General features: G+C 39.2%; 1 protein-coding gene across 1 annotated transcript in view; it reads right to left on the bottom strand.

Moving 5' to 3' along the window:
- Nucleotides 1–27,966, bottom strand: part of LOC127449365 (chemokine-like protein TAFA-2) — a 161,620-nt gene that overhangs the window by 13,798 nt on the left and 119,856 nt on the right. The window contains exon 3 of the mRNA XM_051712731.1: nucleotides 3,519–3,668. Coding sequence (XP_051568691.1) covers nucleotides 3,519–3,668 — 150 coding nt within the window. The remainder of the gene's footprint in view (nucleotides 1–3,518; nucleotides 3,669–27,966) is intronic.

The following is a 27,966-nucleotide window of genomic DNA, read 5'->3' as shown; positions in this document are numbered from 1 at the left end:
GAATGGAAGAGGAAAAGGATGAGAGAAAAGAAGAGGGGAAGAAGAGAAAAAAGACAGAAGAACAGAGAAAAGAAGAGAAACAGGAAGAGAGAGACCAGAAGAAAGAGTGAAAGAGAAACAGAAGGAAATAAAGGAAGGGGAAGAGAAAAGGTTGATAGACAGGAAGAAGTAGGACAAAAGAAACAGGAAGAGAGAAAAGGAGAGGAAGAGAAAGAGGAAAGGAGAAAGAAAGAGGAAGAGAAAAGGAAGAGAAAGAGAAAGATGGGAAGAGAGAGAAGAATAGAGACCGGAAGAGAGAGAGAGAGAGTAAAGAACAGGAAGACAAAAGGAAAAGAGAGAGGAAGATAGGAAGAAGAGAGACACGAAAAGTGAAGAGGAAACGAAAACAAAGAAAGAGAGGATGACGGGAACAGAGACCGGAAGAAAGAGAGGAAGAGAGTCAGGAAGATAATAATAGAAAGAGAGAAAGTGCAGGAGGAAAGAATGGAAGAGAAAAAGGAAGAAAGACAAGAAGGGAAAAATGAAGAAAGAAAGAAGAGAAAGAGGAACAAAGACAGGAAGAGAGAGAAGAGAAGACAGACAGGAAGAGAGAAAAAAAAATTCAACACTTCATTCACACTGTGGGAACTGCCAATACGGGAAAGAAACATCCTAAATCACCACCTATCCAATATTTTGAAGGATAAGGCAATGAAGATTGAGAGGAGCAGAAAACGAAAAAAGATCTTATTTTCGTCCAACGTCAAAAGAAATGAAACCATCTCTCTCTCTCTCTCTCTCTCTCTCTATCTATCTATCTATCTCAAAAACATTGACGTTGGTGAACGAGGGAGTCTTTGATTCCAGGCTGAAGGTTTGAATCTATCAATCCATTGTGGGCTCAGTGCCTGCTGTATGTCTTCAGGGATAAAGGTCTACCTTTATGCCAAGATGACAAGGCTTGTAGTCAGGGAGACTGGGAACAATATTGAAGGTTGAGGAGAAACAAGAAAAAGAGGGTAGACACAGTCAAGCTTTAGCCCTCAATTTTTAATTTGGAGCAAAGATGAAGTTTATGAGGCTATAAACTTTAAACCCCCATGACATCAAAATAAAAGGTCTCTGAATGTCTTCTCCCACTTTTGCAATAGCAAAATTCTTTTTTTAGGGAAAAATGCTAAATTTGACAACTTTCTACAAGTGCTTCTTTGACAATGCATTGTGCATGTTTTTATACAAAAATATGGCATAAAAAGCATTAAAAGTAACTTTCGATTATAAGTTTAGTTGGGCTTTGTCCTCATTTAGTAGACAGAATCATGCGTTATTGTCATGATGTTCAGTAAGGGGTGGCAGGGCCTGTCAGAAACATAAGAGGGCAGAAAAGAGGATCAGGATCGATTGACCTGTCCAGTGAGGGAGGCTGTTAACATGATATTAGACAAGCAGCCCACGCTGCAGTCCAGTGAACAGCAGGATGATAGTGTTACACTCAAACAGGGCCTGACTCTGCAGTGACAGCACAGAGAGATGAGATGGAGATAAAGATGGGCAAACACACTTCAAAAACAAACCGCCCACTTTATATTGATGATTTAATTCAGGAGCATTCATTCTTAGAATTATAAAAAGGACCATTTAGGGACAAAACCAAAGACACTGCACTTTTTGTGTTTTTAATTCACATTAAACAAAGGCCAACAGTTGAGGAAAATTACCAAAGTTCAGCCATGAAACCCTATGTGGCACAAGCTGATGGGTTCTTTGAATTGTTTTCTGTTAACCAATCGGCTCACTCCTATGCGACATGTGAATCACATGATGTAAGTTGGTCCTTTGGCATGTAGCTAATCAGGTAGCCAATCAACTTTCGTCTCTCTCTTTGTCTAATATTTAAATTGCTTTGTTTTGCTTATAAGCCGGTTTCACTGCAGTGCGCTGCGAACGTTTTGTTTTCTGAAACCCACCCCAACCCAGCTCCACCTGTCTATATCTGATACATGGAGATTGTTTGTAATGTCTATTTGTGCAGCAGCATGTCATACATGCTCGATGCAGCATGTCTTGTGTTTTGAATAATTGTGAGAGCAGCAACAGCTTGTCCACATGCTTAACTCAGTATATCTGTATATTTTCTTGCAGTAGCAAGTCTCCATACCATACTTGCTCTGCAGCAGCAGCGTAGCAGATCTAGTCCGCCAAGACCAATATCCTAGCAATATTCCTTACCCACATTACCAAGCTAAATCTTTCTGAGATGTCAACTGCAGGCACCATGTTTCTGTTGACATGTCATGACAATACCATTTCTTTTTACATGTACCATAGCATGGTTCTACTATGTTTCTATAGACATGTATCATGACCATAGGTGGAGGGTAAACGAACATGAATATGGTAATATGGTAATTATTAAGTAACATTGTATAGATCAAAGTGGTATAAAATGGTATTAACAGTTTATACCATCACTGTACGATGGCATCACCAAAGTACTTTTTTTTTTATAAAGGATCTCATCTACAAAACGAAAAGAAAAAAGGACAGATTTTTTATATATATATATAAATATTATTATTAAAAATGTTTTTGGTTGGTATAATAATGTTAATAACTGTCCCTGACAAAATACAGACAGCTCCAACAATGTAAGAAAATACATATTTAAAAAAAATTAATGGTGGAAAATAATGAGATAATATAAATGTTTGTTTATTTTTATTGTGAATTAAAAGTTTGCATTATATATATATATATATATATATATATATATATATATATATATATATATATATATATATATATATACACACCTTACTATACTATATATTTACTATTGCATTTATACAGTAAAATACTGTACATTAATAAAAGTATAATATAAATGTTTTTATATTTTATTGTGAATATGTTTGTATAGTTTATATATACATATATATTTTATACACTATACACTCAAAAACATAATTTAAAGATTTACATGTTTCATAATAAAATTACATCGAATTGAGTTGAGTAATCTTTAACAAAATAAAATAAAACAAATAAAAAACCTAGATATTTTTAAGTTTTATTAATTCAGTTAAAAATTACCAAATTCAATTTGATAGAATTTTGTTAGGAAATTTAAATTTGTAGATCTTAAAAAAAAATTACGTGTATATTAACTATTATTTACTTTACTATTACTATAATTTTTTTTATATAACTCTATACAAAGATTTAAATATAATAGATGAATATATATTTTAAATAAAATACTGTATATTTACTATTATTTATTATTACTACTCTCCAAAAAATATTGTTAAGATTTATACATTTCAATTGGTTATTTAATTTAATTCAATTTAATTTAGTTGAAGTTTACACAATTCAATTTAATGGAGAGTACAATTTTAAAATATAGGCTTAATAATGGTTTTGAGTGTGTATATTTTTCCTTCTATAAAATATTTTTATATAACACAATTACATGTATAATACCAGACACACAATAAAACACAAACACGCAGGCAAACAAACAAAAACAATCTTACCGTCCACGCAGGAGGGAGCTGCTCTTGTTGTCCCAGCAACCTGCCCAGGGAAGCAAGAGCACTTGACAGTTTGGGAACGCTCCTCGATTTTGTTCTTGTTACAGCAGCGGTGGGCAGCAATGACCTCACAGGTCCCAGCTTTGACATGCACTGAGGACAAACAATAAGAACACCCAGTCTATTAAAATCAACCAGCTGTGGCACTAACACATATTCTGTTGCTTGCAGTGCTACGTGCAAAGGAAATAAATTCCATGACATAAATGCAGTGTAAAATTAATTAATGCAAATGCAAGGTGGGTCACAAAATCAGAAAAAAATTGTATGTGATCAGCGGGATGTGTTTCATGTTTCACTTTGGTAATTATAATTAAAATGGTTAACTGAACTCGTAGCCCTTCAAACATCTAGAAGGGTCCTTCAAGCAATTTATTTATTTGTTTGTTTATCTTTCACCTCTGACTGAATAACAGCGGGGAGGAACATTATTTAGCATATAAAAGTCTGTATTTTCACATCATTTTGAAGTTAAGGGGGTACAAAAAAGTATCAAAACATTTTTGAAGTATAAGTGTTTCTATCAAATCAATCTTAATTGCATTGATAAAGATTTTCAATTTAAGACTTGAGTTAAAAATTGATTGAAAAAGGGGCCTCTATTTTCCCATTAGCTGGCCAATCTCAAAATCTCATCAACAACATTAAAAACATTTTGCCTCCGATCAATAAAGGGCCTTTAACGTGCGCACAAAAGGGTCTGTCGAGCGGCGGGCCGATTGAGGGCTTGGAAAAGAAAACAGAGATTTAGCGATGCAAACGCTAGCATGTGAAGGGCTGAACCTCCTTTGTGTGATTATCTCTCAGCCCGAACACACCGCAGGGCCAAAGTTAATTTCACAAAGTTTGAGCGGATGCAAATTGAATATTCAATGGTGGAGTCTGTTGCAACAGCTTAAAGAAAATGATTGCTTTGACTCACTCATTGTGCCTTAATGCATTTGTTTGTGTATCATCTAACCACACGACTGGTTAAAATCTATAAGAAAAACAAACTGGGGTGGGCAACTCAACAAGCTGGCGTAACGGTTGGATTTACACTTGACAACAGGGTTTTAAAGTATACTAGCAATGGTAGAGCTAGCAACACCAAGGTCAAGAGTTTGATTCGGATGCAGGTCTGTGCATACATTTTCTGAACTTTTACTTAGCTATTCATCCAAAATATGTTATTACATTCCACAAAATATTTATTAAGACATTTCTTAAATATGGATTATTATTGGGTTTATGACAGAATATGTGTACTCTAATATTATTATTATACAACAGGCATGGTAAATATCATTGTCTAGCACATACCATAATTCAGTTTCTATTGGCACAGATCAAAATGTGTTCCTTGACACAAGGTCACGCTGAAATTTAATCAAATTAACAAAACAAAGAAAGTTCAATGCTCCTGGAACAGCATGTTCTTGGCACTGATCAGCACAGATCAGATCCGATAGCGGAGCACCTTTCACGTGAGACAAAACTGTCATAGAAGCACCACAAAATTATGTGGTTGCTTTAGAAATTGTATTATTCATGTCACATATTCTTTTTATGGCACTATCGGTTAGGTTTAGGTTTAAGGTTTAGGGTAGGGAGGTCAGTTGATGATTTAAAATTCGATGGAGCATTAACCTTAAAAACCTCATCTTTGGGAGAACATTTCAGAATCAGAATGAGCTTTATTGCCAAGTATGCTTACAAATACAAGGAATTTTTCTTGGTGACAGAAGCTTCCAGTGCACAAACAATACAACAAGACAGAGATAATTAAAGAGACCCTATTATTTTACCTTTCCTTTAGTGTGTAACATAGCTCTTTGTGCATGTAAAAGGTCAGCAAAGTTTCAAAGCACAAAGTCCATGCAAAAGGGAGTTATTCTCTCCCACAGTCAACACTGCTCAAGAACTACAAGAAACGGGCTGTTTGTAGTCCAGCCATTTCTTCCGTAAAGTATCTACATCACTATGTAACACATTTGCATAATGCCGGCCTAAGGGCTACTTTGGCCTGCCCTCAAACAAACATAGTTATAGCCGAGGGATGAGTTGGGTTAGTGTTGTCGCCATGTCGAGAAAATGCTGTTTTCTTCACCGCGAAAGCAAAACCTCTTTGTTTGGACTTCCAATGGCAGACGAATTGAAGTATCAGTGGTTAAAATATATTTTTATCACTATTCCTCAGCAGTACAACCACAACCAATGCCGGATTTTCAAGTCTGTTACCTCTGAAAGATGGTGCAGTTCACACTTTGTTGGAACAATCTGGCGCTTCAGGATCACAACCTGTAAGTATGTTTGATTATTTATGGATTTATCTGCTACTGAGAGTTCAAATGCAGAGTTTTGTGTTGTGGCTACGGTGTTCACCCAGAGCACAGCTGTAGGCCTCTGCTAACCTGCTAGCTAATGTTATTGTGTTGAAATAGTTTTGCTAATCAGCTGCGGGCCCACTTTTACCTAAAATTGTGTAGAATTATGCAGATTGTTTGTTGTTTTTACCATCATGAATAGTGATCAAGTGTGGAGATGGATTTATTTTTACAAACGGTAATTTTCCATCTGCAGTCCACGGTAGTGCTCGGCTAACTTGCAATGTAATGTTATTGTTTTGGTAAGGGTTTACTATTTAGCTATGGGCCGTTTTTACCTAAAACTGTGTAACAAAATGGTCGATCTCAAGAGTCTTATATAATTACAAGCTGTAATGTTACAGCCACTATCCACGGTAGTCCACGGTTAACTTGCTCTCTATCTCTATAATACACCCGGTAATGAGGGAGTAAGCCTCTGTTCTTACTTCATATCTTGGGCGATAAAAGTTCAGCTACACCTATTCCAGCAAAAGATGACTAACTTATATGCACTACGTGTCTTTTACTTGAAGCTTTGTTAGGTTCACAATAATCAACCGTGTACTTGTAAGAAAGCTACTAAATTAAAACGTACCACTGTGAAACATCCTGCTCAAGTCGTGCTTGCGAAGGTGGTTTGGGTTGATCAGCTTGTTCTTCCAAACTTTCATTATTTCATTCATTATCAGACTCGGGCAAGAGCTGCTACAGCAAAAACCGATGCCATTGTTACCATAGTTACAGTAGTGTTTACAGAGCTGCTCATGAAGCCTCGGAAGCTGAAACTCGGTTATGGTAAGGGGCGTTACATTTCCGACACACGCTCTATGCAGTTGACCAATCACAACAGATTAGGCCAGCTGACAAATCAGAGCAGACTGGGCTTTTCGGAAAGGGGGGCTTTAAAGAGACAGGAGGTAAATCAGAGTGTTTGAGCCAGAGTATGAAGAGCGGAGAAAAGAAATGTACAGTATGAGAAAAATAATGTGTTTTTTGAACATTAAAGCATGTAAACCTATTCTAGTAGTCTGTTTTTTTTTCAGAGGAATGAAATGGCAGAAGAGGTTGGATGTGTTGGATAAATATAAAAAAAGACTAAACTGTGTATTGCACATAGTTATTGCTCAATGGGGGCAATTTAACTGTTCATGAGATGAATAGCCTGAGGGAAAAAACTGTTCATGTGCCTGATGGTTCTGGTGCATCAGAAGCGTCGGCCAGAAGGAAACAGTTCAAAAAGGTAATGGGCAGGGTGAGTGGGGTCCAGAGTGATTTTTCCAGCCTTTTTCCTCACTCTGGAAGTGTATAGTTCTTGAAGGGGGGCAGGGGACAACCAATAATCCTCTCAGCAGTCCGAAATGTCCTATGTAGTCTTCTGATGTCTGATTTCGTAACTGAACCAAACCAGACAGTTATTGAAGTGCAGAGGACAGACTCAATGACTGCTGAGTAGAACTGTATCAGCAGCGCCTGTGGCAGGTTGAACTTCCTCAGCTGGCGAAGGAAGTACAACCTCTGCTGGGCCTTTTTCACAATGGAGTCAATGTGTGTCTCCCACTTCAGGTCCTGTGTGATGGTAGTGCCCAGGAACCTGAATGACTCCACTGCTGCCACAGTGCTGTTTAAAATGGTGAGGGGGGTCAGTGTTGGGGTGTTCCTCCTAAAGTCCACAATCATCTCCACCGTTTTGAATGTGTTCAGCTCAAGGTTGTTTTGACTGCACCAGACAGCCAGCTGTTCAACCTCCCTTCTGTATGCAGACTCATCGTCATCTCGGATGAGGCCGATGACAGTGGTGTCGTCTGCAAACTTCAGGAGCTTGACAGAGGGGTCCTTAGCGATGCAGTCATTGGTGTAGAGGGAGAAGAGTAGTGGGGAGAGCACACATCCCTGGGGGGCACCAGTGCTGATTGTACAGGTGCTGGAAGTGAGTTTCCCCTGTCTCACAAGCTACTGCCTGTCTGTCAGAAAGCTGGTAATCCACTGACAGATAGACATGGGAACAGAGAGTTGGTGTAATTTATTCTTGAGTATAGCTGGGATGATTGTGTTGAAAGCCGAACTGAAGTCCACAAAAAGGATCCTTGCATATGTCCCTGGTCTGTCCAGATGTTGCAGGATATGATGCAATCCCATGTTGACTGCATCATCCACAGACCTGTTTGCTTGATAAGCAAATTGTAGGGGATCTAGAAAGGGTCCAGTGATGTTCTTCAGGTGGGCCAACACCAGTCTCTCAAATGATTTCATGACCACAGACATCAGGGCGGCAGGTCTGTAGTCATTAAGTCCTGTGATTTTTGGTTTCTTTGGGACAGGAATAATGATTGAGCATTTGAAGCAGCATGGGACTTCACACTGCTCCAGTGATCTATTGATGATCTGTGTAAAGATGGGGGCCAGCTGGTTAGCACAGGATCGAAGACACGCTGGTGAGACGCAATCTGGGCCTGAAGTTTTCCTCGTCTTTTGTTTCCGAAAGCCCTGGCTCACATCATCTTCACAGATCTTAAGTGCAGGTTGAGTAGCAGGAGGGGGGTTGCAGGAGGTGTGGGTGTTTGTGTGACGTGAAGGTCAGAGTGGGTGTGGGGTGTGAGATTGGGCCTATCAAATCTGCAGTAGAACACATTCAGGTCGTCAGCCAGTTGTTGGTCCACCTCAGGGTTGGGGGTAGGAGTCCTTTAATTTGTGAGTTGTTTCATGCCATTCCACACTGATGCAGGGTCGTTAGCTGAAAACTTGTTTTTCAGCTTCTCAGAGTATCTTCTTTTAGCCACTCTGATTTCCTTGTTCAGTGTGTACCTGGCCTGATTGTACAAGACTTTATTCCCACCCTCGTAAGCATCCTCTTTGGCCTGATGAAGCTGCCTGAGCTCTGCTGTAAACCACGGTTTGTCATTGTTGAACTTTAAATAAGTCCTAGTTGGAAAGCACATATCCTCACAGAAACTGATATATGATGTAACAGTATCTGTGAGCTCGTCCAGATTGGTGTCTGCAGCCTCAAAAACACTCCAATCCATGCAATCGAAGCAGGCTTGTAGTTCCCGCTCTGCTTCATTGATCCATCTCTTTACAGTCCTTACTACTGGCTTGGTTGATTTTAATTTCTGCCTGTAGGTTGGAAGAAGATGAACCAGACAGTGATCAGAGAGTCTCAAAGCTGCTCTAGGGACAGAGCGATATGCATCCTTTATTGTTGTGTAGAAATGATCCAGTATGTTCCTGACTCTGGTGGGGCATGTAATGTGCTGTTTGTATATGGGCAGTTCACGTGTGAGATTTTCTTTGTTAAAATCCCCAAGAATAATAATAACTGAGTCCGGGTATTGTTGTTCTGTGTCTGTGATTTGATCAGTCAGCTGTTGCAGCGCTGTGTTCACACACGCGTTTGGCGCGATATACACACTCACCAGAATAAACAAGGAAAACTCCCGTGGCGAGTAGAACGGCTTACAGTTAATAAAGAGCGCTTCCAAATTAGGACAGCACATCCTCTTTACCATTGTTACATCTGTACACCAACTTTCATTGATGTAAAAGCATGGTACACTGCCTCTCGTTTTCCCCGTTAACTCCGCGATGCAATCCGCTCTGAACAGCTGAAAGCCCAGAAGATGTAACCTACTGTCCGAAATGGCTTCACTCAGCCAGGTTTCTGTGAAGCAGCAGAGTTTGAAAAGTCCTTGTTTGTACGGGTGAGGAGATGTAGTTCGTCCGTTTTGTTAGGAAGAGTGTGGAGATTCGCTAGATGATTATTCGGCAGCGCTGTTCGAAAGCCGCGCTGTCGGAGCTTGACCAGCGTGCCGGCTCGCTTCCCTCATTTGCGTCTCATAGCGCACTTGAACAACACAGCTGCGCCTCTGACTAAAATGTCCAGCAAAATGCCAGAATAGTCAAAAACTGGGAAAAGATTGTCTGGTATGTGCTGCCGAATGTTCAGCAGTTCGTCCCTGGTAAAACTAATTGGAAAAAAATTACTAAACACAGGACAAACAAAAACAACAAAAGAATTGGAGAGCTCCACACCGAGACTGCCATCCGCGGCACCATCTTGAGAATATAGCTCATAATATATCTCTTAATTTAACTTGCTTTTAGCACCACCAAGTGGACATTTCACCTCGGAACTGCCGTGATACAAGTAATAAACCATGTACTGTCATTTTGCAAAAATGTCTCTCCTTTCATGAGACTCTCCATGTTCACTCCATTGGGAAAAACACAAATTCACTGTAAAGTTATATCAATATGTTTTTTTTTTTTTTGTTTTTTTTTACATTATGAATGTCTGGGCACAAGATATTTTAAGTGGGGGAAAAAAGCAATACTTTGAGAAAAGTTTCATACTTTTTTAAAAGAATAGTTCACCAAAAAATGATCATTCTCTCATCATAAACTTACCCTTCTGCCTTCTCAAACTCATATGACTTTCTTTCTTCCATGGAACACAAATTAAGATATTTTAATGGAGATATGATGTTTGTTTGTCCATACAATGCAATTAAGTGGTGACCAAACTTTCAAGCTCCAAAAAGGACATTCCTGTAAAGGCCGCATAAAAGTAATCAATACAAATCTAATGGTTTTATCCGTGTCTTCTGAAGCAATCAAATCAATTATGGGTGAGAACAGACCAAAATATAACTCCTTTTTTATTGTACATCTTGACATCAGCAGTCTCTTTGGGGATCATGATTTCAAGCTCGATTACACTTCCTAACACTTTCTAGTGCTCTGCTCTGAAATCATGATCATGACTAAAGACTGCAATGGCAAAATGTACAGTGAAAAATAAGTTATATTTTGGTCTGTTCTCACCCAAAATCGATTGGTTTGCTTCAGAAGACATGGATTAAAACACTGGAGTCATATGGATTAATTTTATGCTGCCATTATGTGCTTTTTGGATAGGGTGGCCAGATGTCCCATTTTTCCTGGGACAGTCCTGTATTTAAGCACTTTTTCTAGTGTCCTGACTTATTCTGAAAAAAACTGTGTTTTGTCCTATATTTCCCCTCTCCTAAAATTTATCTATCGCCTATGCAGCTTTCTCAGTCATGTGAGCATTCTAATCAAAGGTAGCCAAGGATACGGCATGTAAAACCAATAAAAAAAAACTTGTTATTTGAAGTACATGATTGGATTAAACTATCCAATCAAAATCCCCTATCAATAGACATCCAGTTAGTGAACAGATTTAAGAGTCAGTTTGAAAGAGCACACAGATAAAATTGCAGCTGGAATAATGTCAAGGAACCGTGCATTTAATGAGGATCTTCAAAAAGAGTTTACATTTCTAAAAAAGGAGTCACAGAAAGAGCCTATTAAAGTGAGGTGGGAGCTCGCTTTTCCATCGCCCATGGAGGCCGCACTGACATCGCGCAGCATGTTCATACAAAAAAGCATGTGGATGCTGCTAAAAGTAAGTGTGCCCAGTGTTGCATAAAGTATCCATTTGTCATACTTGAGTAAAAGTAAAGATACCTTCATGGAAATTGACTCAAGTAAGAGTTAAAGTAGCTATTGAGAAAACAGCTTAATAAAAGTATTAAAGTAACTGATATTAAATTTACTTAAGTATCAAAAGTACAAGTAAATTGCATAAATGACGGAACAGTTTATTAAACTCATGGCAACTTATTTGATTGGTGGTGCTCATCATTTACTCACCCTCATGCCATCCCAGATGAGTATGACTTTCTTTCATCTGCAGAACACATACAAAGATTTTTAGAAGAATATTTAAGCTCTATAGGTCAATTCAATGCAAGTGAATGGTGGCCAGACATTTCAAGCTACAAAAAGCACATTAAGGGAGCATAAAGTTATCCATACTATTACAGTGGTTAAATCCATGTCCTCTGAAGCGAATCAGTTGGTTTTGGGTGAGAACAAACCAAATTGTAACTAATTTTCACAGTATAACTTGCCATTGCAATCTCTAGGCACGATCATGATTTCAAGCTTGATTTAACTTTCTAGTGCTTGACGCATGCGCAGATCCCAAGATGGCGCTATAGGAAGTGTAATTGAGCTTGAAATCCTGATCGCAAAGGAGACTGCTAATGTCAAGATTTAGAGTCGAAAAAGGAGTTATATTTTGGTCTATTCTCACCCAAAACCAATTGGATCTGTTCAGAAACCACTGTGAAAGTATTATGGATTACACTTATGCTGCCGTTATGTGCTTTTTGGAGCTTCAAAGGTCTGGCCACCATTCACTTACATTGAATTGACCTACATAACAGCAATATTCTTCTGAAAATCTTTTTTTGTTTGTGTTCTGTTGAAAAAAAAATGAAAGTCATACACATCTTGGATCGAATAAGGTTGAGAAAATTATGAGAGACTTTTCATTTTTAAGTAAACTATCCCTTTAATGGTGCATTCAAGTCACATCATATTTATGGAATGAGTGTAAATGAATACCACAGTCCATAAAAATTGGAACATTGAAGGAGGGAGTTGAGTCATATTAGTGACCAGAAAAGAGACTTGTGGGGGTGGGCTCTTTTCATTTGGGCCAATAAGCAACCACCCAGCAACCACTCAGAACAAGGCAACTGCATAGCAATGTGCTGAAACACAGTTAAAACAACTTAACAACAGCATAGCAACAACCTGACTACCACATACTGTAGCAATGCTCTAAAACACACAGCAGATATCACCTTAGCAACTGCATAGCATGCCCCAGCATCCACCCAGTAAACCCTAGTTACCACTTACTGTAGCATAAATGTGCAACAAAGCAAATATAACACTTTAGCAATCACCAGAAAACTAGTTTTGCTCAGGCAAAAACCATTCACATCGTATAAAGTATAAAAATATAAAAATAAACATTGTTGGACATTTTCATGGGCGCTGGTAATTATTCAGTCACATCATACCTTATTGTGACAAGGAGGAGGGCGGGGCCGGGCCAAGAGGACACACGGCCGGCCCTGAATTGGGCTAATCAGCCAGGAGGGGGATATAGACTTGCCGGAGGCGCCAGTTCGAGAGAGAGAGACGCACGCGGCCGCGCTGCATGTGTGTCTGTGTTTGTTTATGTTTGTTTTATGTTGACTTTTATCATTTAACTTTACGCTGACTGTTTAGCCGGTTCCTGTAATTAAAAAAAAAAAAATTGTATCCCCTTTTGTCCCAGTTTGGAATGCCCAATTCCCACTACTTAGTAGGTCCTCGTGGTGGCGCGGTTACTCACCTCAATCCGGGTGGCGGAGGACAAGTCTCAGTTGCCTCCACTTCTGAGACAGTCATATTCTACTCAAATTATTCTTTCAACGAATCACACATCACTATCACCAATCTGCATGCATTTTTACACATACAACTGTTATTTTTTTTTTGCAGTGTTCAGTTGCAAAAGTAACAATATTTAAATTTTCTCTTCAAAATGTAGTGAAGTGAAAGTAAAAGTCCAAAGAAATATTTATACTCATGTAAAGTACAAATATTAAAAAACTGTTCTCATGTACAGCAATTAAGTATTTGTATTTCGTTACTATACACCTCTGAGTGTGCAACACCAAGTGTTAGTGATTTTTTTTTTTGTGAAGCAAAGTTCAGAATCTGACAAGGTGCACGCAAGTGAAGGCCTTTTTGCTTATCATTCTGTTGTGCACGGCCATAGTTTTCGGTCGGCTGACTGCACTGCGAAATTGATCAAGAAATTGTATGAGCCTGCACCACATCTGAAGCTGTCATATGCAGCATACTCGCTTTTGTGCAGCTGGACTATCAGAAATTACTGCAGCATGGCAACACACATTTCCTCTCTCTTGGTCCAGCTCTTGAAAGAATCCTACACATTTTCAATGGTCTGTGTGCATACATTTTCTCAAGAAAATTGCCAAACTTTGGATTGGCTTTGCACTCAAGCAAACAGCCACTTTTAACCGTGCACTGGAGATAGTAGAGCACGACCACATATCAGCCACAGAAGTGGCTTTGCACATTCATGACCTGAGAAAAGTCTTGCAGGCCAGGCTGGAGGAATCATTCACACCCTCTGACACTAAAAAGCAGTTGGATACCCTGGTTAAAGCTGGTGAAATGCGAGTGGATGATTTCTTTTGTGCAGTGAGAAACTTTTATTCAGCATTGGTGGATTACCTCCAAAATTGGAGCCACTCCTTGGAGAACACAGAAAAACTTGAGTGGGCCCTACTGAGAGACATCCCAGAGTGGAAAGACATTCAGAGCAGCCTCGAACACTTCTACTCCAGATTCTCCACTCTCAGTCTGATTGACGAAACCACGCTCTTTGATGAGTGGGTTTGCGTGAAAAACATTGCCACTCGTCGCATCACTGAGTGGAACATGAACAAGATGGCCATGTCTGAGAGACAGACAGACGTATTTCGTGAACTGGAGAGCAAGACCATCAACTTCGGAGTCTTAGCCAAGGTCGTGGAGTTTGTTTAATGCCTGCCTGGGACATCTGCATCTGTGGAGCGTGTGTTCTCATTAATGAAAGCAGCATGGACACCGGATAAATCTTGACTCAGTGTAACAGTCATGAAGGCAATGCTTTTCGTATGTCTTAATTTTGGATTGGACTTCTCTGCATTTTACGATAAACTCTTGAAAGACAAGTGCACACTGAGAAAACTTGCTGCCAGCTCAAAGTACAAAGTGACAACAGTTACAGATGCGGAAGCACCCTCTACTTCGCATTGATCTGCGCCTAGGTAAGAATACATCAATTTTATCTTTGCTTGGAGGGGGCAGTCCCGTTTTCCACAAGCAGGAATCTGGTCACCCTGTTTTTGGAGCTTCAAAGTTTGGTCACCATTTACTTTATGGACAAACAGACATCATATCTCCTTTAAAATATCTGCATTTGTGTTCCACAGAAGAAACAAAGTCATACAAGTTTGAGACAACATCAGGTTGTCACAACATTAGGCTTTTAGGTAGCCTAATAACTCAATGTTCTACTTCTTCAGGAAAAGTGGCAGATTCTTCTTCAGAAACAGTAACTTCTCTGCTTTCTCAGAGGAGAGGCAGTTCCTTTTCTCATCAGTGACATGAGATGCTGCACTAACTGGTCCTACTAAAGTTCTTCGGCAACGAGGCGCCTCTCGATATTTCAGCCGAACAAATTTTACATATAGCTACTTTAGCATCATTTTTGGTCACAGTGAAGTGCATCCACACTGCTGACATGTTTACCTGTTGTAGCTTAACCACGTCGTGTGCACGAAATGGGAGCAGATGCTGACACTGTCAAAATGCATCATTGGAGAAGCCCTAATTAAACGTCACAGTTTCTGTCAATGGTTTCGGTCCTCCAAAACTATTCCGGCCGAAACCGAAAATTATTTTTTTTGCTGTTTCGGCCAAATATTATCATGTAACTGAAATTTCAGTGCATCCCTAGTTATTTTGGGTGAACTATTCCTGTAAAACACTCATATTACAGGCTGTTTACACCAAAATGTGTATGTCCTAAAAAACCTAGACACAGCACAACTAATAGAACAGAACATATCTGGAGACATGTTCTTAAAATGTAAAAAATGCAGTGCTTCTGCATGAGACATGCCACAATGGTCAAAGACATCAGTCTAGGGCATGTTTACATCGATATACAACTGAAAAACAGCACAGACGGACACAAATAATGTGTTTAGTGTGAACGACCACTTAGCCCATTATGCTCATAATGGATCTGTATCAAAGTGATCTTGGAACGAAAAACTTGAAACCCTCTCCTCGTTCCAGGCAAAAACTCCGCTCCCCGCTCTACTTTAGCACTTACATTATTATTAAAACACTTACATTATGGGCCGTACACACCAAACATGTCCTTGCACTAAAAAATACTAGACTAAGCACAATGCATAGAACAAAATGCAGATGTCTCAAGACACATTTTTAAAAGTTCTTTTAACTTGACATGGCATCCAAAAAAACGCAGTGCTCCTGCGCAAGACGCTGAAAAAATACAAGACATGGTACAATCATCAAAGACATCCGTCTAGCCCAGGGGTGTCAAACTCGGTTCCTGGAGGGCCACAGTCCAGCAGAGTTTAGCTCCAACCCTAATTAAACACACCTGAAGCAGCTAATCAAGGTCTTCAGGAGTGCTTGAAGATTACAAGGATTACATTTTGGAGCAGGGCTGGAACTAAACTCTGCAGGTCTGCGGCCCTCCAGGAACTGAGTTTGACACCCCTGGTCTAGCCCATGTTTTGGTAAAACTATTGAAAAACAGCACAAATGGATGCAAAAAACAGGTTTGGTGACCAGCTTTAGCCTGTTATGCTCATGATGGAGTGATCTTTGAGTGGATAACCCAAAACCCACACTTTGCTCCAGGCAAAAACTTCGCTCCCTGCTCTACTTCATTTTTTATCACTTACGTTGTACATACTCTAGCTGTTGGAGAGCTTCTCTCTGGATAGCTTCATTATTAAAACACTCACATTAGAGGCCAATAACACTGAACGTGTCCTTTTGCTAAACAAATTTAGACGCTGCCCCATGAAACAAAACAGGTGTCTGGAGACGTGTTTTTAAAAGTTGAAGTTCTTTTTAACTTAACATGGCATTAAAAAATACGACAATTCTGCACGAGATGCTGAAAAACAGCAACCCAAAACTTGCTCCAGACAAAACTCCGCTTCCCAGCTCCACTTCCGCATTTTACCACATTACTCTAGCCATGGGAAAGCTTTTCTCTGGATAGCTACATTCATTAAACTGCAAAAACAGGTTGGCAGGTTCTGGAGAAACAGTACGAACTACTGATTAAACCATTATCCTTTCAACCAAGGTCATAAACAAGCCAACCAAACCTATAGGCAACATGAATGTGTAGTAGGTGAGCAATTGGCTGCTGTGAAGTTTAAGTGGACAGTGTTAAGCAAGGTGCCCCAGGTCCAACAAAGGGAATCAAATAGCTACGTCTTGACTCTATATACCCTACTGATGTGAAACCTTTTCTAAGAAGGTGTTCTGGACATCTGTGCAAAATTTCCATGGACTTGCAATAACTGCGATCGATACATTTCACTTAAGGTGCTCAGGCTGGTCGTCTTGCAGAATCAGGGAATGTCTACCTCAGCAGCAGGCATGGATGCAATCCGGGCGCTAACAGTAATGGGAGTTGGCATGACTCTTAGGCAGTGCTTTCAACACCACAACTGCATGCATTGATCCCAAATTGGCAAGTGCCTCCTTGCCAATGAAGACTGTGAGGAATGGAAAAACTAGAAGGAAGATAAATTAATCTAAACCAGTTTGCTATAATTTACATCTTTTTATCTTTGATATTATTTGTGAACATGACAATAAATAACAACATTCAGTATTAAAACATCTTTTGGCAAAATGTTTTGCTTGAAAAGAGTGATTGTGCAGTCTTTATTTTTTTATCCCCTTTTCTCCCAATTTGGAATGCCCAATTCCTACTACTTAGTAGGTCCTCGTGGTGGCGCAGTTACTCACCTCAATCCGGGTAGTGGAGTTCAAGTCTCAGTCTCCTGCTACCCTCCGTGATCCACACACAACTTACCACATGCCCCATTGAGAGCGAGAACCCCTAATCGCGACCACTAGGAGGTTACTCCATGTGACTCTACCCTCCCTAGCAACCTGGCCAATTTGGTTGTTTAGGAGACCTGGCTGGAGTCACTCTGCTTGCCCTGGATTCAGACTCATGACTCCAGGGGTGGTAGTTAGCGTCAATATTCGCTGAGCTACCCAGGCACCCAGGCCCCTGTTTGTTATCTATTGCAATGACATTTATACGTTTTTAGTACTTTATAGTATGGCTTAAGTTTCCAAATACTTTTGGGGGCCAATGATAAAAAAATGGCACATTATAGAAAACTCAACAGAGAAAATCGGCTACCTTTCCAAACAAATTCAAGCTAAACAACAAGCATATGGGTTTTCCAAAATTCTGTCAGGCAATGACAAACATATGATTATTTCAAAGGATGTTGCTGGCATTGTCAGATGTGGTTAGGGTCTAAGAGTCTCCATGCAGTTTATCATTAATGCAAGAAGGGTAAAATCATCCAATATTGCGATGTGTGACAAACAGAACAGATCGCTGCCTCAATGCAAGTATGAACATTATGCTGGTGCTTTTTCCCCCTTACTTTTGTGCTTTTGCAGTCTGCCATTGATGGGCTTTTTGGAGCTGAGCGCTTCTTTTTCTACAAATAGTCAGCGAACATATTGACGATAACAAAATTAAGAGAGAAAATATCTATAATGTTCCCGTTAAACTCCTATTGAATTAGCATAACACAGCCACATGCTGCATAGCTGCAACAGAGAGGTGACAGACTTTGTGCTCACAAAATTGGTTTTCAAAGGTTGTTTTTCCACCTTGTAGCACAGTGATAGAGAGGTTGAATGAGAATATAAGAGGGCCGTACTTAACCGTTAAAGCGAATGCTGCCTAATATCACTCAATAGTTCAGACAAAATGTAGTAAACAAATTATTGAACCATCCTTGGCTGAGGACACATCACAATAGGTATTATGTTGCCACTGTAAACAAAAGCATAAAGGGATATTCTTAAAAGTATAATCGGTATTTGTCACAAGTGGAGAGTCGTTATTTGTCGAAGCAACAACAAATGCCCATATGCCATTACAATGCCTCTTTATATCTGTTAGCTCATATGTTTAAACAATAAGTTTTGTTTATTGCTTCAAAGCTAGTGCTTGCAGTGATGGTTTCTCTGTTTAACCAGCTGCAAAATTAACCTGTGCAGTTTTTCAAGGTTTAGGTGAGGCTATCAAAGCCGGTGTCACAATGTTAGGGTGTTTGCTTACTGCTGGCCCAAGTCAAAAGAGCCTATACCTCAAATCTCTCTGATATTCTGGTCCCTAGATATGGCTTGGGTCTCTCTTTCAATGTAAGTCTTTAAGATTTTTCTTGTCAATTTATCGGCTACCAGGCATAAACTGTACATCTAATTGCTTTGAATTGCTTTGAGCACACCTCTCCTTAACAAGCAGTGGGATTTGAGATTTTATTCATGTCCACAGCACAAGCAGTGCACGCGAAGTTGTACATAGTAGGCCTACCTATCTGTTTAGTTGGCTAATGTTAGCTAGCTAGCTTGACTGGGAACAAAGAGGCTATGCAACAAAACAATAAAGGACATTATGTGGTTGAATTCCGGGTATTTCAGAAACAAAAGACGAGGGAAGCTTCAGGCCCAGATGGCGTCCCACCAGCGTGTCTTCGATCCTGTTCTAACCAGCTGGCCCCCATCTTCACACAGATTTTCAATAGATCACTGGAGCAGTGTGAAGTCCCATGCTGCCTCAGAATTAATCATTATTCCTGTCCCAAAAAAACCAAAAATCACAGAACTTAATGACTACAGACCTGTCGCCCTGACGTCTGTGGTCATGAAATCATTTGAGAGACTGGTGTTGGCCCACCTGAAGAACATCACTGGACGCTTTCTAGATCCTCTTCAATTTGCTTATCGAGCAAACAGGTCTGTGTCATCACAGCTATACTCCAGAATAAATTATAGCAACTCTCTGTTCCCACGTCTATCTGTCAGTGGATTACCAGCTTTCTGACGGAAGGGCAGCAGCTTGTGAGACAGGGGAAACTCACTTCCAGCACCTGTACAATCAGCACTGGTGCCCCCCAGGGATGTGTGCTCTCCCCACTACTCTTCTCCCTCTACACCAATGACTGCATCGCCAAGGACCCCTCTGTCAAGCTCCTGAAGTTTGCAGACAACACCACTGTCATCGGCCTCATCCGAGATGACGATGAGTCTGCATACAGAAGGGAGGTTGAACAGCTGGCTGTCTGGTGCAGTCAAAACAACCTTGAGCTGAACACACTCAAAATAGTGGAGATGATTGTGGACTTTAGGAGGAACACCCCAACACTGACCCCCCTCACCATTCTAAACAGCACTGTGGCAGAAGTGGAGTCATTCAGGTTCCTGGGCACTACCATCTCACAGGACCTGAAGTGGAAGACACACATTGACTCCATTGTGAAAAAGGCCCAGCAGAGGTTGTTCTTCCTTTGCCAGCTGAAGAAGTTCAACCTGCCACAGGCGCTGCTGATACAGTTCTACTCAGCAGTCATTGAGTCTGTCCTCTGCACTTCAATAACTGTCTGATTTGCTTCAGCTACGAAATCAGACATCAGAAAGACTACAAAGGACAGTTCGGACTGCTGAGAGGATTATTAGTTGCCCCCTGCCCAACACCCCCCCCCCCCTTCAAGAACTATACACTTCCAGAGTGAGAAAAAAGGCTGGAAAAATCACTCTGGACCCCACTCACCCTGCCCACTACCTTTTTGAACTGTTGCCTTCTGGCCAACGCTTCAGAGCTCTGAGCACCAGAACCGTCAGGCACATGAATAGTTTTTTCCCTCAGGCTATCCATCTCATGAACAGTAACTATGTGCAATACACAGTTTAGTCTTTTTTATATTTACCCAACACATCCAACCTTCTGCCATTTCATTCCTCTGAAAAAAATAAAATAAAAAAAATTGCAATGTACATAACAGATTGTATTTGCACTGTACATAACAGATAACAGATTTGTATTAGATTTGCACTACATATGCGTATGTGTGTATGTATGTATTTGTGTGTCTGTGTGTGTATGTACGTATGTGTATAATAATTTTTTATTTTTTATTATTATCTATGTCTTGCTGCTGTTTTTGTATTGTTTTTGTATTGTTGTACACTGGAAGCTCCTGTCACCAAGACAAATTCCTTGTATGTGTAAGTATACTTGGCAATAAAGCTGATTCTGATTCTGATTCTGAATTTAAAGGAATGTTCCAGGTTCAGAACAAGTTTAATCGACAGCATTTGTAGCATTATGTTTGATTACAACAGAAATACATTTCAACTTGTCCCTTGATTATATAAAAAAAGCAAAAATAAAGTAGACACTTACAATGGAAGTGAATGGGCCCAGTCAATGAATGCAAAGTACACACCGTTTCAAAAGTAAAGCCACAAGACATAAACATTATACATGTTAACATGATTTTAGTGTGATAAAACCGATTACAGGGTTTACGATTACAGGTAGCGTTACGTCATCATGGCAATAAAGTTGTAATATTAGATATTACTTTAAACGGATTAAGTAAATGATTTTATTACATTAAAAATCATGTTAACATGAATAACGTTTTTGTCTTTTGGCTTTACTTTTGAAACAATGTGTATTTGAACATTTATCGACTGGCCCCATTCACTTCCAGTGTAAGTGCCTTACTGTAACCATGATTGATTTTTATTTTTTGTTTATGTATTTATTGTGTTAATAAATATTATGACAAAAAAGCTATTGATTTAGCATAACACAATTAATGATTTTTATTTATTTGTGGATGGCTTGGCTGCATTTTATACAATGTATAAAATTGCATATAACAAGTATTAAAATAATTTGATCAGGAGTTAATATAACAGCTAAACTGTTAACTGTTAATCATTCCACAGATAAACGTAATGTAGGAGCTGTGGTGCAGCAGTTAGCGCATGTGTTCTTCACACATTCAGCTGTGGTGCTTATGTGGGGTTTGCAGGTTCGAGTTTGGCCTGCAACACATTCTGATCCTGATTCTCCCACTTTCTCTTCTTAACAATTACGCACTCCACTGTAAAAAATTAACATAGATTAACATAAAAGCAGAACCCAGTGGGCATATTTCGAACTCCCCAATTCAAGCAGTGGAGGGTTCATTGTTGAATCAAACACATTCATCGCCAGGCAACCTTAGTAGTCTGACTCTCCAACCCAAGGGGTTGACAAAGAATATCAGCCTCAGTGGTTCAATGGAGCAGGAATGGTGTGTATGTGTGTGTGTTGCATGTTGTTCACGTCTGACACATTCAAGATGGACTGACTCTTCACGTTAGTGAAGAACCATCTGTTCCTTTCATCAATGTTCTATGCTCGATGAAGAAGGAACGGTAATATTGATTTAGTCATACGAGAGTTAAATAACATCATGAAGTATTCATTAATGGTGCACTGACCAGAGCAGACATGCACATCCACAGAACATTTTACGAAATCTTACGGAAGTCACACCTTTCCACGTATAGTTAGAGAGTCTTAAATACAGTCATGTACTATAATAATTAAAATCAAAAGTACTAGTACACAAAGTAATTCATTAAATTAATTTATTAACATTCATTAAAAAACGATAAAAAGCAATTATTTTAATGCATTTTGCCCTTCCTTTTTGTGTTAATCAAAGTGTGTAATTAATTTAATTTAATGCATTACTTTAATGCACTACCCAATGTTAATATCAAGTTTAAATATGGGTAAAATGGGTGTAAACAAATAAAATAATATTTAATTTTTGTTATTTTTAAAAATGAAATCTCTTGATTGAGATCTATAATAAAATTTTCACTAAATAATATGCTAATTATTTATATCAGTAATAGAATTACTAAAAAGTGAAAATGCTAATTTTGACATCAGTAAAGGTTTTAAATAGAATTAACGTAAATTATTGATATAAAAAATAATGTCATTACTCACGAGAATACCCATTCTTGATATGAAAAACTGAATTTTAACTAAAAAACACAATTACTGATATCTGTAGCTGCATTTAAGTAGAATGTTTGATATCTGTAAATTATTTCAACCTGCTTAATTTGGTATTTCATGTTGAAATGGATTTCATATATCCAAAAATTGAAGAGTAATTAAACAAATTTTAAAGATTTTCTTTAGTAACAATAATATAAAGATATCTGAAATTAACATTGCAACTAGTGAAAACCAAATTACAGGTATCAAAAATAGCTATTATAATATTTTTAAGTAGTTGTATTTCCATTGTTGATAACCAAATGGGCATTTGCACTAGTAACAATGTAACACAATGTAACTGTTATAAAAAAAAATATCATTACTAGTTTAAATTCAATTGTTGATATCAAGAATAGGTATATTGGCTTTTTAAATAATTCAATGTGATTTTTTTGTTCATGTTGTATCTATTGTCTATTTATTAATGTTTGTCTGATGGTTGTGTGTTTACTGCTGACCGTACAAAAAATTACCTCTTGGGGACAATAAAGATATCCTTGACCTATATCTGCGAGTAATTACATAATTGTTTTTTTTTTTGTTTTTTGTTTTTTGGAAGAATTAACGTTTTTACTAGTGAAATCCTAATTCCTGAAATCACAAATTGGTCTCACTTTATATTATGTGTCTTTTATTGCTATGTACTAACATTAAAATATATACAATACAATGCATTTATTGTGTAACTACATGATGTAAAATTTTCACAAGATTCACATTTGCTGCCGCTGAGGGAAGGTTTAGGAATAGGATTAAGGTTAGGTTTATGTTAGGTTAGGCAACAATTCGTATGTTTACAACAAGTACATTGTATCAAATACTTAATTGCATAGTAGTTAAAGACACCTAATTTAATATATTCTAAAAATGAGTGTTTTAACTAATAGAAATTCCATTACTGATATAAAAAAATAGCATTTTAACTAGTAAGAATTGAACTAGACATTCATTGTTATATACTGTATATATGATCAGCAAAAGGTGAAAGTTCATCAGATAAATTAACAGACTACTTTTTGCGACCAGGTAAAATTGTTATCACACTGCTTCATTTTCCATGGCCATTCAAAATAATAGTAATAGTAAATGAAGGTACACTCATTGCATCAAATATTTTATTTTAGTACATGGACATTCAAAAGAATGTTGGAAATGTTTATTTATTTATATATATTTATGTTATGCTAATAGAGTGTCTTTTTCACTGTATTAAAGTTTGCATTCATATTAACACTGTTCTGAACCCTATTATTCCTCCCCACCCCAATCCCCCCCCACCCACACCCCACGGTGAAAAAAAAAAGATGTCCTCTTTTTGGAAAACCAGAATATGGTCACCCTACACCTGTAGATTGTTAATTAGTTTGTCAAGATGCTTAAACGTGTATGTGGTGAGCAGGGCGGGGCCGAGCGGCATCTAGGCAGAGTGAGGCCGGGAAGATAAGTGGTGAATGAGTTCCACATGTGTGCCACACCAGTCTCGTGTTCCAGTGAGGGGCGGTGGGAGTATTTAAGGAGAGGAGACAGCAGTAGATGAGGAGAAAGAGACACATGAAGCTGTGTGTGTCTGGCGTGTCTGCGGGGAAGCAGCACGTGAAGTTGTTTTATGTTATGTTATGTTTAAGAAATACATTTCTATGTGTTTGTCAAGCTGGTCCCAGCTTCCTCCTTTGCCATCCTTGAATTGTAACATTGGTGCCAAAACCCGGGAAGGAGGAAGTATGCGCTGTCGTGGAGTCCTCGCCGCTACTCTCCACCAGGAGAAGAAGGAGCCGTTGCCATCCACCAGGAAGCGGAGGAGCCGTTGCCATCCGTCAGGGGATGGAGGACTCGCTGCCTCTGCCGGGAAGCGAAGGCACCGCTGCCATCCACCAGGGGATGGAGGAGCAGCTGCGGACCAGTCGAAAGCATGTCCGGGGCAGGCGAGCCCGTCTCTCTCTCCTCTCTCTGCTTTCTTCTCTCTCTCTCTCTATTCCCCCTACTCTGCTCTCCCTCATCCTGTTCCCACTCCCAGGCACGTGTGGGAGACCATCCTGATGTGCCAATGCTCCCTCCTTAGAAATAGGGGTATTCCCCGGCCTGAGTTTGGCGATGGGGGTATGTGGCGAGCAAGGCAGGGCCGAGCGTCGTCTGGGCAGAGCGAGGCTGGGAAGATAAGAGGTGAATGAGTTCCACCTGTGTGCCACACTGGTCTTGCATTCCAGTGAGAGGCAGTAGGAGTATTTAAAGAGAGGAGACAGAGGCAGATGAGGAGAGAGAGACACTTACTACTCAGTGTGACTGCAGCGAACAGAAAACAGAAACGCTTCTCTCTCGTATTTTCTTTGACCAGAGATTAAGTGAAGGCAAGTGGCAACACAATTACCATAGCATTGCCATGGCAATTTACAGCCAGTCACTTATGAAATTGTTATGAGGCAAAAGGAGAGCTAGCCATCTGCGGCCCACTGAAATGGAAGATCAAACTCAACGCTGCTTACCTGAATCAGAGGTGTTTGGGTGTGCGGGGAGGGGAACTTGGGTGAGACGGGCTCAAAAAGTCTAAATGAATAGATGTCACATCAAATGTTATCTATCGGGTCAACTCTTTGACACAAATACATTGTGTTTTTCCCTGACACAAGACGCACTCTGATAACCAGCGAGGCGTGAAAGCTCAGACTCAGGCAATGACAGCAAATCTTCGCCTGTGAGGAATGGCATTGAGGTTCTACTATAGAAACACACATACATACACAGCTAAAGTACCTCTGTGTTTAGTGAAGTCTAATATGAAGGTAACACTCCCAAAACAGGATTTAGTCTGGGAAGAGGTCCAAGCCCTTGTGCAAGAGTAAACAGAAATTGAAAACCACACAACAGAAACACACAAGAGTAAATGATAAAGAGTCGCTTTTGATGGCAGGACCAGTACTGTTGTGTGCTGCCTGCTGTTTAGTCTGGGAATCTTTGGTAATGTTCACACTGAAGTGGATGTGGCCCAAACTGGAATCCCTCTCTATCCTGGGTAGATACAGTTTGATTTCTTCAAACAGTAGTGCATGGAATATGTTGGGTGGTTTACGAGGACATTTTTTTAGGTTACAAACTGGTAATTATGCTATAAATGTGGTTTATGAGGACATTTCTTGTGTCCCCATAATTCAAATCGCTTAAAAAACATACTAAACAATGCTTTATTGAAAATGTAAAAATGCAGAAAGTTTTTTGTGAGGGTTAGGTTTAGGGGTAGGGTTAGGGGATAGAATCTATAGTTTGTACAGTATAAAAATCGTTATGTCTATGGAGAGTCCTCATAATGATAGCTGCACCAACATGTGTGTGTGTGTGTGTGTGTGTGTGTGTGTGTGTGTGTGTGTGCGTGTGTGTGTGTGGCAAATGTTGTGGAACTTGCCTTGAACAGTGACAATACCAAGTGTCAACAGAAGTTAAAATGTTAATGCAGAGATTTATGACTGGAAGACCTCTAATTTCATATGATAACAATATATGAAATCATATGGAATTTGTTCATGATGTAAGGTGTTTTTATCATGCGGGTCAGGTTAGGAGTGTCGCACGTTTAGTGTCTAAAATGGGCTACATTTAAAAGATATTATTACACAGCTTGCTGGAATACTCGATTCTGATTGGTCAGTGGTACTTTTTAGTGGTCTGATATTGCTCAGTAACAACCGCACATTCATGTATCAGATTGCTCATCTGGGTATTGCAAGTCATTTTTCCTGCTTCTCAGATCACTGTGTGATCTCTACAAGTAAGCCAATAAAATAATTTCAACTCAAATCAATGTTTCATGTGAATTTATTTGTATTTATTTGGCAAGTAGTCTTGTAATTAGATGCATAATGAGGAGTGAGACTGATCTCCGTCACAAACCGGAGGTGGATTTTAGCTGTTCAGTGATTTATTACTTTTTCATGCAAATTAATATTTTATGTCTATGTATTTATTTATTTGGTTAGTAGTCATGTAATAAGCGGGATAATGTACAGTCAGCCGGTTGTTATAGCAAAATAAACCCCTTCAGGCTGATACAAGACCCCTCTGTTTCGCATCAGGGTTGATCACATTATCATGATCAAGGGGCTGACTGCACATTATCCCTTAATTAACAACCTCACACACACACACACACACACACACACACACACACACACACACACACACATAAAGTAAATAAATAAAATTAATTGGGCTCTTTGGTTTGCAGCATGAATGTAACCATTACTTATGAAGCAAAGCTTACATTTCTGAAGTTCAATGGAAGATGAGGATGAAACATTTTCAAAAGCTAAACTTTTTTTCCCTAAACAATAGCACAACAGACTAGAATACTATCTTACATAGGAATGGTCTTTGACTGACCCTCCATTGTGCATTAAACATTCATTCTCAAATATTTTCAGTAATGAATCCAAGGTCACAGTTATTTCATTTCAGCCTGATCTCACAGTGAAATCGGAAAGAGTAGACCGACTTTTCTTTCTTCAAAATCGGTATATGTTGACCGAAATTTCCAAACACTGCCCCCAGTGACCAAAGCGGTAAATGTTGTAGGGCATATGGGCACGTGTGAGCTCCATTTATGTCCAGGAGAGGTCAGCAAAAGCAAATAGTGAAGCCAGTTGTTTTCAGCTTTACAGGACGTTATACAATGAAGAGAAAAGCATATATTTATAGATTCTATCCCCAAACCCAACTCTTACCTTAACCATTAGTGGAGTAAAAAGGTAATGTTAGAGGGAAAAGTGAAACCTCGAATCACGCTCGTCATTGATTATTCAAATGTGGTTACTGCCTGGCTTTGAACCTTAGTCTCCCATGCAGCTGATGCAATGCGCTGCCAATCAAGCCAGGTGGAAATGTAAATACATTGAAACCACTGCAAACATGTCTGATAAGAATGCTGCATGTCAGCGCGTCAGCATACAATCGCCGATCCTAGGGTACCGAAACTATCGGAAACATCATGCCGACTTCACGTGTGATCATGTTGTTCATTTTCCAAACATCCTTCAATGAAAAACATTACAAATCTTTAACCAAATATTCACCAGGCAAAATTATTAACAAGTGCCTTTTCTTTGCACAAATGATGCCTTTATCACCAGTAGCATTATTATCATTTAACACTACTGGAATAGTTTCATTCTGCCTCAGCTGATTGTTTCTCTGGATTAGTATTAGTAATTTTTCCTAATATGCAAGATAATCATTATGCAGTAATCAACAAATTTTTATTTACATGAATGCGCAAACAGTTTCAGAAAAATTATATTTGCAATTTGGATCAACATACCATAGTGCTTAATGAGGCAAGGAGAGTGATTCCTAAATACTCCACATAACATTGCTTACGATTCAATATCTGTAAATAACATTCATCATAGATTTGAAGGATCTCCTTGGCTCTTTTCTCTTCCCTTGCTGTATC

Source organism: Myxocyprinus asiaticus, chromosome 12 (assembly GCF_019703515.2).
Source record: "Myxocyprinus asiaticus isolate MX2 ecotype Aquarium Trade chromosome 12, UBuf_Myxa_2, whole genome shotgun sequence".
In the NCBI taxonomy this organism is placed as follows: Eukaryota; Metazoa; Chordata; class Actinopteri; order Cypriniformes; family Catostomidae; genus Myxocyprinus; species Myxocyprinus asiaticus.
This window is presented reverse-complemented; position numbering and strand designations above follow the sequence as displayed.